The 13,992-nt window shown below is 41.2% G+C and overlaps 1 protein-coding gene across 2 annotated transcripts in view; it reads left to right on the top strand.

The window, feature by feature from the left end:
• Positions 1 to 12,494, top strand: part of AHI1 (Abelson helper integration site 1) — a 179,341-nt gene extending 166,847 nt beyond the window's left edge. The window contains exon 22 of one of the 2 annotated variants that reach the window (XR_004968762.1): positions 12,429 to 12,446. Coding sequence is in view for 1 of the 2 variants with exons in the window: in XM_036316695.1 (XP_036172588.1) it covers positions 12,429 to 12,479 (51 nt within the window). In the remaining variant the exon portion in view is untranslated. Of the gene's footprint in view, positions 1 to 12,428 lie in introns of both variants that reach the window. The other variant, XM_036316695.1, reaches the window with a different exon arrangement.
• The last annotated feature ends 1,498 nt before the right edge of the window (positions 12,495 to 13,992 follow it).

Raw genomic sequence — 13,992 nt, 5'->3', positions numbered from 1 at the left:
TCTGAAATTAATGAATTTTATCCCATTTTTGAAGTCTTTTTTTCTCCAAGCAAGTAACAATTTGATACTTTTTCTAGATTGAAACAATATTTTAAACCTTTCTTAGAAATTGGTTTCCCAATATTGATTCTACTCAATCTTGATGATTAAAGATCATTCAGTATCAAAACTAGCAATGAATTGGATTTGCAAAACTAGAATAAAGATCAAGTTTTTAAAAATTTTAAAGCATGAAATATTTTATATCATAAATGCAATTTTATGTTTAAAATGCACATTTCAAAAATCAGTGTTTTTAAATGTACTAATACTTGGTGCTTTTGAAATCCTGTGTAAAGTTTCTTTCCATAAAAGTAAATGTTGACATTAATTTTATTTTTAAGCTATAAGACATTTTCTCCTTAAAAAATTCAGCAGGACTGTATCTGGGAAATAACATCATTTTATAGCTTTATATGACATCACTTTAGTTGTTTATTTAACTCACAAATATTTTTAAGAGGGTTAGAAAATTCTAGAAACTATAACAAAAATCTGTGACCTTATACTTTTATAAATATTTAAATGATTTCCATCTGAGGGCCATCTCTATTAAGTAAATTATGGGAACATTTTTCAACAATTCCACTTTTCATTGAACTTAACTACAGAAAATATTCCACAAATCTTCAATTTATATGCATGGCCTCATTTACTCTTCACATCAAACCCAAGAGGTAGATAAAATCTGTTTGCCCTGCCAATAAGGAACCAAGACTTTGAAGGTGAAGGCACTTGGCCAGCGTACATGAGTGCTGGCTGAAGGTGGAGGTTTGTCAGACTGTCCACTGGGAGGTCTCTGAAGTGCTGGGTCTCGGTCGCTGTGTAGAGTGAGCCAGCAAGTGATGGTAGTTGGACACTCCAGCACAGGCCAGGGGCACTGAAGTAATTTGGATGTACCTATAGCCACATTCAGGGACTAGAAACATCTATTATGTCTTTACTGCAATAGTCACCTAAAAAATTGAAATACATCTGAGTAAAAAAAACAATTTTCTTTTACCGATGTATTTTGTTTACTCATTTACCAGTAATTTGTTTATTCATAATTACTTTGATAAATGTTTACTCCGTGCTATAATTTTCACATTTTCTTAAGAAATAGATTCTGTGGAAACAAACTAATACATATACAGTAGCATATTACTCAAGAAGCAGCAAAGGGTGCCATTCCAGTCATATAAGATAATAAAAACATCAAGCATCGTGTCAATCAAAAGGTTCTGTTGACTGGCAAATTCAGTTTATGGATGGACCCAATTATCTGCAGGAGAATTGAATGTCAGTATCATTTAGGGTTAACAATGGACCAAGTAGGCAAAAGCAGACAGCTACTCTCTGCAGAGACCCAGAAAGCAAACTTGGTAATGAGGCCCTTCATTCATCATATACTTCTGCTCTAATTATTAAAGTGAATAGGAAATACTTTAAGGCAGGAACTAGATAGTATGAAAACATTTGTTTTGTATACACAAAGAATACTTTTTTTCTAATGATGCTGTTCAAATCTACATCAAGCATATGTTGTGAGCCCTCTGTTTTCTGAAATTGCTCTTCTAACACCTCAAATTCATTCTGATTATAGATGAGTTATTTTTTATTGCCTTGAAAAGTTAGGATAATGCTGCTAAGAATCTACAATTTTAATTTCTGCTCTCAGGCTAAAAAATATCTACAACATGCATGTTCTACCTCTACTATGTGAGAATTATCCAGCTGTATATACTTGTGTCATTTCTAAAAGTACTGAAGAATCTGATTTTTACTTAATCTAGTTCATTTCTTCTTAATTCATCACTTGATTCAAGAATTTGAAAGAATATGGTAGCATAGAATGTAGGAATGGTTTGTTTCTACAACATTTATCTACTAAACATATATCGTCAATCATTTTAAATGCTTGGAATGGACATGACTTGCTTAATGAAGTTAAGATTATGAGTCCAAAAGGAGAAAAAAGCAAGAAAATGAGGAAAATGACTTGTGGCTGGAGCAAAAATGAACAACTGAAAACTTGTGAAGAAGTAGTTATGAGACCAAAGGAAGAAGTTTCCCTGGAAAAAAGCGGGGTAGCTTCAGTTTGTTATATTTCAGTGTTTTCAACTGAAAATTCGTAGTAATTCTTTTTTCTGTGTGTTCATGGGACCATTTGATATCAATGCTCATATAATTTTTTTTTCTGAGCTACAGTTCTTCGATTTAAAGCGAAGGGAAGATGGCTGAGCATGGTAGTGTTTTTAACTATCCCTGCCTCTTACACAGAAGTTAATGTTCAAAAGTATCTGCAGATGCTACTTTTAGCAACTAAATATTTCCATCGTGGCAAAGAAATGTCAGTAAAATCTATGCACCTTAAGAACACAAATTCTTATTGTACTTATCATGTGTGCAGGCAGAGTACATAATAAACTCGTCTATAGCAGCTGTAAATTTCTGAGGATTTATCTAACCACAAATACATTGAAATGGGGAAACGGGGCTATATTAAACTATGCAAGATGCTGCTGGAGCTCTGCCATGTCTGCAACATCCTGTAATTAATTTATCCTGACAGGTCTGGCAAACTGAAACATCCAATACACTTGCGACAGACTTTCATACTAGACTATTGCTGGAGATCCTACAGTCACATAAAATGAAGGTGGACTTTTCTTGCAAACATGAATATAGCACTATTATATTTACATTGCCCTGGAGCCAAAGGCAGACCCACCCATTGTCACTTTTGAATTTCAAAATAAGAATATCTAGGATATAAAAAAGATCCTGGCCTGTGACCATGAGTTTGTGCTGTTCTCTGGATTGTGTGGTCTTTTCCTAAAGAGGGATAGGCCTGGGGAGGGGGTTGATATAGTCCGGCCAGCCCCTCGCACCCCTGCCTGGTGCTAGATAGGACGGGGTTCTCTCCAGGGAGATTTGAAGGTTCTCTCTGATAGCCTCTGGAACACATCCTTTCCTATAAACAACACTCGCAAGACCATCTCCTCCATCTGTGTCTCCTCTTCTGGAAGCACAGTCCTGCCATTTTGCAAATATAGAACACAGATAAATCTGCTCCAACCCCTTCCAATTCAGAGAAAGAAAAAAAGTAACTTGTTTTGGTCAAAATAGATATTTCTATATAACAATAAGTTCTTTGTCAGTTCATATCAGTGTGAAAAATGATCTATTGTGTGTAATTTGATTCAGGTTTGACAGTGGTTGATGTTCAGGATGGATCACGGTAAGCAGGCTCCTTCTTGCTGGGGAGGTAGAGATACCTGCCCCTAAAAAGTGAAATCAATGTCCACAGACAGGAGGACCCCGAGGGGTGTGGGAACCTTGATCTGGAAGTTTCAGTGAGGGGAAAGGTCCCGGGTGGTAGAGAATAAGATGGGTTTTGCTCAAAGGAAACATGTGAGAAGCCAGGCCAGGGTCAATGGCTCCAGCCCAGTTACTAAAGGCTCACTGTAAACACTTCATAGTCATTGTATTTTCTCTAGTAATAGTAATAATAGTCTTTCTCTTTATCCCTGCTACTGAAAATGGATCCTCTCTCAGGGAATCTGAGCAGTCTGCCGCTTGGGCCTAAGTTAAAAAAGAAAGAAAAAGACAGCAGGACTCCAAACTGAATAACCCAAGAGAAAAATGAACAAGAGAACATGTAGAAAAGCTCTCCTATCCTTCCACTGCCCTCCATCTGAAATGCTCCTTTCAGAGCTCTTCTACATAAAACTTAGAGGATGGAGTGTGTGTGTGTGTGTATCCTCCCAAAATAAAAGTAAAGACCATTCTTGCACCCCAGGTAAGTGACTTCTCCAGGATCACAGGAGCAGGTTCCACTCCTGCTGCCGTTATTGGAGAACATTGTCACTGAACTGAAAGCTGCAGCCTTAAATCCTGATTCTCAGAACAATTCATAAATTTTCTCAACCTCATCCACAACTAAAAGGAAAAGTCCTTTATAGAGCATGGTCTACATTCAGATAAATTCCCCTTCAAAACTAGGTTATACAGGTGATGCATTTAAATGAGTTAGGGTTAAAAGTAGGAAAAATGTAAACAAGGTGACATTGGTGGGTCTGGAAAAGTGACGTTTCTATGCATGCATGGGGAGGGAGTTGGGTTGCTTTGGTTTTTGGGTGTTTTTTGTTTGTTTTTACCATATTGAAAACTGGGTTGAGATAAGGACTGATTTTATTTACATATCAATAGCTAGAGTTATTTACTTAAATGTATTTTTATAATTCAGGATCATCAATAGTTTTAACACTTTTAATGTTTTTTAAATGTGTGTACATGGATATTCACTTATTCAACCCTATTTATCATTTACCAAGCATTGGACAGGAGCTGTGTGGACCATTGAACTGGAAGCCTCTACTGTAATACTCTGTTTCACCTTGAAATTGTCACGTTAACGGCCACCAACACCTACCGTGATTTTCAGAGCACCTGCACATACATTAGCAAACTTAAGGCTTATAACAACCTTTGTTAGACAGGAAAGGCCATATTATTCCCCCATATTTTAAACCAATCACAAAGAGACTAAATGACTTGCCCAACAACTATTGATCAGAGTCCAGCTGTCCTCCCAGGACTGTGTCCTTTCCGCCCAGGAATACTCTTCTGACATGGGAAATATAGAAATATGTGGAAAGCCCATATATGTTCCCTGTGCAAGAGACAACTATAATAAGTTAATACTAATTTGGATGTGTGTCTTTTGGAATTAATTTATGAGCACCTGTAGCCAACTATAAGGTATTTGTGTGTGTGCTGCCATCCTATATTTAGAAATATTTTTAAAATACAAGAAACAAATGTGGAGTTGTGTCAGAATCCAAATAACAGGATATAAACAATTTTAATTGTATTTTGTAGACAGAGGAGAATGAGATTTGCAGAAAATGCCAGAATCCCTTTTCCAAAACTTTTTTGTAAACCAAGTAAAACAAAATCATTTCATGCATTATATATTCAAGCCAAATGACTATTGTTCAAGTCATCAAATTAATTACATTTTCTATTAAAGAACAACAAATTTCCATTTGACCTAGAACTTCATCAGATTAACTGACCGTCTTGCAAGTATACTATTAACGGAGACTTTCTTAAAATGCAAACCTGACCACATCATGCCCTGCTTAGAACTTCACTGATGCCCCCATCCATTACCACTGAATCCATTGACTATTAACTCTATGTTTAACTCTATGGAATAACTCTATGAATAATTCCTGTAGCCCTAGCTGGTTTGGCTCAGTGGATAGAGTGTCGGCCTGCAGACTGAAAGGTCCCAGGTTTGATTCTGGTCAAGGGCACATACCTGGGTTGCGGGCTGGATCCCCAGTAGGGGGCGTGCAAGAGGCAGCCGATCAATGATTCTCTCTTATTGATGTTTCTCTCTCCTCCCTTCCGCTCTGAAATCAATAAAAATACATTATTTTTAAAAGTACAAAAAAGAATAATTTCTATAAATCTAGTCCTGTGCTCTCTGATGCCACAGGAAACTCTCAGGTGAAGTCCAGCTGCCTTGGAAGTGACAGCATAAGCAAGAAACTTACTTGATCTCTGAAAGAAGGCCCAAGCAACAGAGCACATGACCCGTCCGTCCCCTGCTGCTGGTCCCGTCCATGACGGCAGTGGTGTTCCTCTGCTCACACTGCAGCAAGAGCTGCTCCTCCAGGACCATTGCCACTCAAGCCCTTGACTTGGAAACTTTTTTCCCAAAGCCTTTGCTGTCACATGCCCTGAGGCTCCTTTCCTAATTATGATGGGGAATTGTGTTCTCATCAAGGCACTGAGCACATGTCTTGGAAACTGACAATCTATTGATCAATGTATTATTTAAAAATTAACACATAATCTGTTAGTCAGTGTGATATTTAACATTTCTGGTGTGCCTGGGATAACTTTTATAAATCTGCTTGTGCGCGATATCAAAGGATGTCTCAAGTGGAATATAATCTTTTTAAAAATTGTACATGTCTGGCAAGAGTAGGGAATTGACGGGAGGAATCTAAGGAAATGTCATTAGTCATGATCACATCTGTCGTCTCTTTTCATTCTCTTCCCTTTTCACACCCCTTTTCTTCTTTCTTCTGACTCCCTTTTTTCTTCTTCCTTGCCTGACACCAGCCAGTGGCACTCACCGAGCTCAGATTAACCATTACTCACCTCATCTCAGTCTGCTCTTCAGGCTCAGGAAACCTGGAGGGCCCATGGGTAGTGACTGGATACCTCTGCTCAAGCCCCAAGATATTCTGAGCAACACTTCATTTGCATAAAAACACAATCGAACAATGTGGATATAGTCTTCTTTTTATATCTTTAACTTTTTTTATTGAGGCAAATCGTTCAGAAGATTAAATCTGATTTGCATAATATTTTGCATTCCCATCATCTGAGGGTAAAAGCCTTCAACAGCCCTCTAAAATGTGTGTATCTGAATCCTGTGGTCTGTGAATCAGATATCTTGACTCTCTTTTCTGAAAATGTCCATAATTTCCTAAGAGAAAAGATTCTTAGACTCATATACAAAAGTCCACAGACTAGTGCTGAGTCTGAGCGTCTAATTCTAAGGATTTGGGTTATGTATTTCAAGCTGGTAAAGTGAATCCAGTCATTTTCATCACCCATATTTTCATCATCTACGGGGGGCGGGGGCGGGGGGGAGTCTGAAAGATTCAAACAACTCTTTGTTCAACAAGCAAACCCAATATTGTGGAGAAGTGTTTACATAAGAAGTGTCAGGAGCCCCCTGGGGACCCCGAGGCAGAGGTGTGGGAATCACACACAGGCTGGGCGGGCTGGAGCGAGAGATGGGGATCACATCTTTTGGCATGGGTCCAACTCCATCAGGTCTGCTTATGGTCATGACACTTTGCACTCAGACTTCTGTTCGACTGATGTTAGAGATGCTGTTGAACACCTTTAACTTTCAGTCTTGATGTGCTTTCAACTTCTGATCTTATAAGTCCCCTTGGGATTAGTGTAACTACCACTGAGTATAAACATTAGTCTGGTCAGCTTCTTGAGAATGGAGGCCATTGTGGGTAACCTCGTCATGACACTCACTGTCTACATAGCCGGGGAAGCGCAATGATGACATTTATCCTATTGAGTAAATTATTTTTCAGCACTACTGGGTCATCTCACTCAAAAATGTATTCAACCATAATACATACTGTATTTTCTTTTAAACTGCAAAGGCTTACTTTATTAAATGCCTTTTTCTTTCACAGTTGACAAAAATGACTTTCTGTTATTAAAATATAAGGAAGCTAAGTATTTCATATTTTCCAAATTTCGAATGCCTTTTGCAGAACAATTTTCAACAAAGTAAGATGATTAAAAATTAGTCTCAAAGTTGCATGTTGCCCTCGAAATATTCACATCAACCTTTAGCATTAAAGTAAAATGTTATGTTTCCAAAGTTGATATGCTACAGAGCCATGTCCTACCCAAAAGGAAGGCCTAAAACACCAAGACATTTCATGGCTGTAGGAGTTGTATCTATTGGGGTTGCTTCGGAGGCTGAAACAAGAGGTTTAAGTAAGATCTTCCTTTTGATGTGTTTCCTCGTCAGTCTTCCTTCACTGTCCTAAGGATACATAGATGGCTCTTTTGTTGTCATGGCCCGTAGAACATCACCATAGCATCCATCACATCATAAGTGTTCACTTGCTATCTGACAATCTTTTCATCATTTATTCCTAGTGTTTACTTTAGTGCCTGGTACATAGTAGGCACATTCTGTACTGAGCAAGGCAGATCACAGGTCCAAGGGCTTATTAGCTATAGATAGATAAAGTGAGGATGAGTTGTATGCAGGGATATGAACATATCATGGGAAATATGTAGCAGTATCACACCATTACAAATCTCTGTGTATTTTCCTATTGCCTCTACCAGTGAATCTATTTCCTCTCCCCTTCTCTCTCCTCCCTACCCTCTCATTTCCTCTCTCTTCCTCCCTTCCTCCCCCCCTTTTTCTCTCTATCTCTACCTCTCTCTCTCTCTCCAGGACTCAGGCTTTTAAACTCTTACATTCTCTTTATTTACAGTCAAAATTGTTTGCAATGCTCCACACCTTCTGGCTTCCACCTGGTACTTGCATTCAGGTGCAAACAAAAGCAAGACAAACACATATTGCATCTGTACCCTGAAACAGCCTCAATTCCAGGTGGTTGAAAGCACTCCCTGGGGCACCTGAAATTCAGGTGGGGCCACAGCACTGTTTCAAGTCCAGCCCGCCTGTAATTCCCCTTTCCTCTCGGCTGCCAGCAGCTGAGAGCTGGGTGTGCGGAGCTGATTGCTGGGTTCCGTCAGGTGTCTGCCTCTGTCCTGTGCAGGAGTGAGAGACAGGCTGGTGCTCCATATGTCTTCAGCCTCAGCTTCACCAAGGTCATGGCCAAGGGTCTTCATGTGTCCACATCTATTTCCCAAAGAGCATTTCCTCCTGGACTTAAAGAGAAAATCCAACGTGCTATGGTTTTCCTTCTGAACAACTGAGCTATACATGACCTGGGAGCCCGGGCTTTGGGAACCAGAGCTTTGGGAGCCAGTCTAGGGCCAGGTGGGGAGTGCTCAGTGGGTCCCGATTCGCCCCGTCACTGCCCATGGTTCCCTTGTCAGGCACAGGTATTTCAGGCATGTCAACACTTCCATTACATGCTTTTCTTGTCACTGATTCACACCATTAGCACAAATAATCATCTGGCCCTAATCCTGGCAGGAAGAAAACGATATAACATAAAGGTAATGTGTGCGAGCAGTTATTAGCTAATTATTTTCTGACTGGAAGAACCAGATGTGCTGTGGCAACACTTCTCCCAACCGCAGAGCTTTGAAACTTTCCTAAGTGGACAAGGGACGTGAATCAGAATGGAAGGGAAAGTGAAGTGCCCGACAAGTGAGGGGGGCTTACAAAGCAAAGATGCCTTCTTTTTGGTGTTTTACTTTAGTTCCTTTCTGCCAAGAAATGAAGAAAACTTCACAACACCTTGCACAACGTTTCCCGTTTTCTTAATTCTTCCAAAATTCTTTTATTTGAAGTTCAGGTTTTTTTGAATTGGCAAATCAAGTAAGGAGGAAGTCCATTTCCTTATGGCACGGCTTAATAAGAGACCCAAGATGAAAATCCAGAATCTCCATTCCCAGCACTGTGGGGGGAGGGGGGAAATTACCAGGTTTATGCAAAACTTCAAAGGAAGCCCCTCCCTCCACACGCCTCCCCCTTGCGTGGGTGTTTCCTCCATCCCACCACCACCAGTGCTGGGTTTTGTGCGAACATAATTGTGCTTTTGTCTTGGAGTTGGCTCACCTCACTACACTCTAGTCTGAGATCCCCTGGCCCGGAGCCCAGGGTGGGGCTTTGCCCTCGGCACTGTAAATAATGGTAATTACCTTTACAAACTTTAAGGGGAAAATAAATTTTTTCTCCAAGGCCAAGAATATCCATAGTCTAGAGCATTGTCTCTTACCCCTTGTGCATAGTGTGTTAGAATGTGTGTGGTGATTAGGAAGTGTTTGTCCCCCCCGCGGAATGACCCAAGTGAAAAAGTCACAGCACTCGGCTGCCCATGGATCACTCTGGGCCTGCGAGTTCCTGCTTCCAGATCCTGGTGGTGACACGAGTCCCAGTGAGAGGAGTAAATACTGAAGCCGAATTTAGAATTTGTTCTCACCACTCACACACACGGTTTGGTGAATCACATCGAAGCAGTAGCATATCCCATATGCCCTCTATAAATGCAGATGGAGAGGGGCTATGTTGCCCAATCCTAGACGATGCCGTTCCTGAGGCATTACTGCCTACGGGATCCCTAGCTGGTTGACCGCACTATTGTTCTGATTAAGTTGACATGCATCCAAGCTTTCGCTTCATTAGATTATCACCATGGCGCTGAGGCTATAATTTCTTCATAATCCTGGTATTTTATTTCATGCACAATCATTAGTAGCTGTTATTTATGTCTGAGATCAAAAACAATTAGTGAAAATTCAAAATGTTTAAATTCGATAGCTTTTGGCCACGTAGATATCTCAAGACATATACAAAGGGTTTGATTTATGAATGACGTAGATTGGTTTCCAGGCCACAGAGTTCCTTTGATTATTTTACTTCCAGATTAACTGGACAGATGCCCTCCACTTAGTATTTCAAAGGCCATGTCAAAGCTGAAGATACAGAGAGGAAGGCTTGTTGGGCATGTGTGGTAATTGGAAATGTACTGAGACTCTCAGAGGAAGTGTTGGAGTTGTCTGCATGTCATTTTTCCATTCAGAAATTAAACCATTGCTCCATGGCTGTGAGCGTTATTGAGGTCACGCTCTGTGCTCATGCTACAGTGTGTTCCAGGCATTTAAATTATCAAGAGTGTTCATCTGTGAGGTTTCTTGTGCTAAGCGGAGGTGCTTTATAATGCACCTACCAGAACATGAAACCACCCTATCGACACTACGACTACTTTATTCAAATCTCTTTCCCTTGGCTCAAGACCCTGCTGAGGAGGCACAGAACTGAGGGGTCCACCCCAAGACTCCAAAGCCTTCCCCTGAAGTGCCAACTTGTAACCAGCAGTAACCAACTACCCTTCTCACTAGGAAGGCTCCCAGTTTAGGAGAGAAGTCCCCCCCTGCACTTGGCCTCTTTCCAACTGTTCTTGTGGAGGTTCTAAGAGCTTTTCATGCAACCCTCCCGATGTTTGCTCATTCGTTTGTTAAAGATTGCCCTCATCCCCGTCTGACCGCTCAATTCATCGCCCATGCAAGTTCCAAAGACTGCCAGAGAGAGCACATGCCAATGGCCTGTCTATCTGGACTTCTTCATCAATTCACCCCCTCCAGGGGACTCCCCATGTGGCTCCTGTCCTTGTGTCAACTCTGAGAAGGAACCCCACCGGAGATGCAGTTGGAGTATTCGGGGGAGAAACAGACAAACCAGCACAGAACCAGAGAGTCTGCTGAGTTCACCATCTTTGAAAGTTTTAAAACGGGCTGCACGGCAGTGTCTCTCCTCTCTGCTGCTAACCCTCTAAAATAACTTGTTTGATGGTAATGGAAAAAAGCTGAAGGCAAACAGGAATTGGTTTTCTAGGTCAGGTACTTCAAGTCTTACCGAACATCAAGCAAACCCAACGCCCAGGTCACTCACATTCTAGAGGAGCATCCCTCCCGCGCCATCTCTATCTGGGTGTCTATCAGCCTTGGCAACAAAGCTGGAAAGGCCTAGTGGACATTTTTTCAAAGGTTTTGTCTGAAAGTGTTTAGTTCCTTCTTTCCTGGAAGGTAACGTTGGTTCACAATACTGTCTCCATCCATTGGGGTTAAATTTCTTTAGAACAGACTTGTTTTCTAAACCATGAGACTTGACTCTGGTTTTTCTAGGACAGAAAGGGGTTAAATCCTCTGGGTAAAACATTGTCAATCACTAGTGACTGCCACCAAGATGAAAAACAAGCTGCACCTGTACATGGGCAATTTAAGAGACTCTGGCCAGCTATTTTCTCTGGTGCTTTGTTCTGCCAGCTGCCTGCCTCTGTGCTTTGGATGCAGGTGGAAGCATGGACTTTGCTATCTATAAAAAAATTTAATGGTGAAGATCAACTTCCGCTTCACCTCCCCAGGGATCAAAGTTTTGGGGCTTATTTTTTCCCCCTGAAAGACTAGTAGAGCAAAGCTCCGATCAGACAATGGGTACGTTGTTGAGATGCCCATTCTCCCCGGAAAAGGAACAGGAGAGCTTTGGGGAGGTATATTTTTTCTTCCCAACTGGAAGGAAATAACGGAAGCGGGAGATGCATGCCTCCACAGGGAGAGGTCAAGCATCTGCTGAAAGGAGGCAGGAGAATGACAGCTGGGAGCCTCATTACTGCCACTGCGCTTGCAGTCGGTCGCCATCCCAGCCTGATGGGGAGTAGGTGGAGATGACATGGAAGTGACAAGCTCTGGGCCTGGGAGTGGGAGGGATGCCCTGACATGCAGCCTCATCTCTGTGGAAGCTCAATGTCACCGATTTTAAATCTGGTCAGATTTCTTTCCATTACACAGTCAATGACCAGTAAAATGTGCAGGGACAACACAAGCTTAAAAATCAGATACTGGATTAATTCATACAAGAAACTCTTAAGGGACATGCCCCACCAATGACATTATCAAAGTTCTTGTATTAATCCAACAGGCATGTATTTCCTACCATGTGGCAGCCACTAAATTAGTGATTAGACATACAGTGGCTGCCTTGGGCTGGATTGTGTCTCCTCAAAATTTATACCTTGAAGTCCTAACTCGCAGAATATCGAAATATGACTGTATTTGGAGATAGAGCCTTTGAAGAGGTAATTAAATGAAAAATGAGGCCATTAGGGTGGGTGCTAATCCAATCGACTGTGTCTTCATAGGAAGAAATTTGGACAAAGAGACACCAGGCTTGCCCAGAAAAAGCCATGTGAGGACACAGCGAGAAGGCAGCTATCTGCAAGCCAAGGAGATGGGCCTCAAAAGAAACCAAACCTGCTGGCACCTTGACCTTGGACTTCCAGCCTCCAGCACTGTGAGAAAATAAATTTCTGTTTCGCAAGCCACTTAGGCTGTGGTGTTTGCCCTGGCAGCCCTAACAGAAGATTTCAGCAATGAACATGACAGTGTCATGGTCCTCGGTGAACTTGCAGTCTTTTGAAGAACGCACAGCCTCGTTTCCATTCAAGTCAAGGAGAAAGGGAGGTGACTGGTGGCACTTCCAAGCATTGCCTAGACAACCAGAGTTAGCCAAAGCCCCAGGACCAGGAATTCCAGCTCATTTGGGGGCATATTTTTGTGACAGCACACATGGCCATGAACCTTTGTGTTTTGAATGAAGGGTTTAACAGTCTTATCACTCTGCTTCAATATGAGAAAGCAAGAAATCCCGCACCGATCATGTGGCGGGGGAGGGAGGAAATCTAACAGATCTGACCTAAAAGGTTAAATGGAAAAGAGCTGTGTGGGTAAGTGCGCATCACGTGCAGGCACATCACAAATGTGTGGGCTCCAGCATTACCAGCAGAAGCAAAGGAAATCTGTGTATTTTTATAATCATGACACAGGTGCTTAATTTAGATTGTTTTCTTGCAAGTTGTTAGTTATTTCTTTGTAACCTCACTGCCCTATACTTATTGCCTCGAAGGAAGCACAAACTAAGATAAAAATACAGAAGTTGCTATCCGGAGTTCAACAGGTTAAAACAGAGCTGAAAATAGCTGCTAGGCATGTCAAATGGTTGGCTGACTATTTAATCCCCTGACATGTAAGAGAAATGGAAGTGTTCTAGTCTGATTATCTACCAACTGTCCATGAAGCTTTACTGGCCTCGGGATTTTTTAGCGTGGCTCCTGGGGAAATGAGTTCAGAATGCCCACAGAAAGGCACCAAGTTCTCGTATGCTGCCAGATAAAAGCATGACAGGATGTGTAATTCCTGTGGTGTGGATGACACACTCATGACCTGTTCGGATACGGTGATTCTATCCAGACAGGCAGGATCCCCTGTGCATGTAGAAATGAAAGTGGGTAGGGTCTCCAATAAAGGGACTGTGTAAAAGCTCCCCTGAGGCCCCAGGCTGGAACCCATAATAAAGATCCAGTGGAAAAGCCTTATGCAGGTGGCAAGTTCAAATCTCGTTTGTGGTCTTCACTAGGGTTGCCAGTTAAAATAGGAGCCTTCCTGTTAAATTCAAATTTTAGACAAACAAATCATTCTTAATAAAAGTATATCACATGCAACATTTGGAACATGCAATATTTGAGATGTACTTATACTAAAAAAAATTCTTTGTTATTTATCTGAAATTCAAATTTGACTGGGTGCCCTGTAATTTTATTTGTTAGGTCTGTAATGCTATTTGATACCAGTATCTGTGTGGAGAGGAAGTAAGATTTTTTAAAATTTCTTTATTGAGTAAGTTATCACATATGTGTCCTTATCCCC

The sequence above is a fragment of the Myotis myotis genome, unplaced genomic scaffold, assembly GCF_014108235.1.
Source record: "Myotis myotis isolate mMyoMyo1 unplaced genomic scaffold, mMyoMyo1.p scaffold_m19_p_7, whole genome shotgun sequence".
Lineage (NCBI taxonomy): Eukaryota > Metazoa > Chordata > Mammalia > Chiroptera > Vespertilionidae > Myotis > Myotis myotis.
Note: the sequence above shows the minus strand (reverse complement) of the source record. Positions and strands in the feature narration are given on the sequence as shown.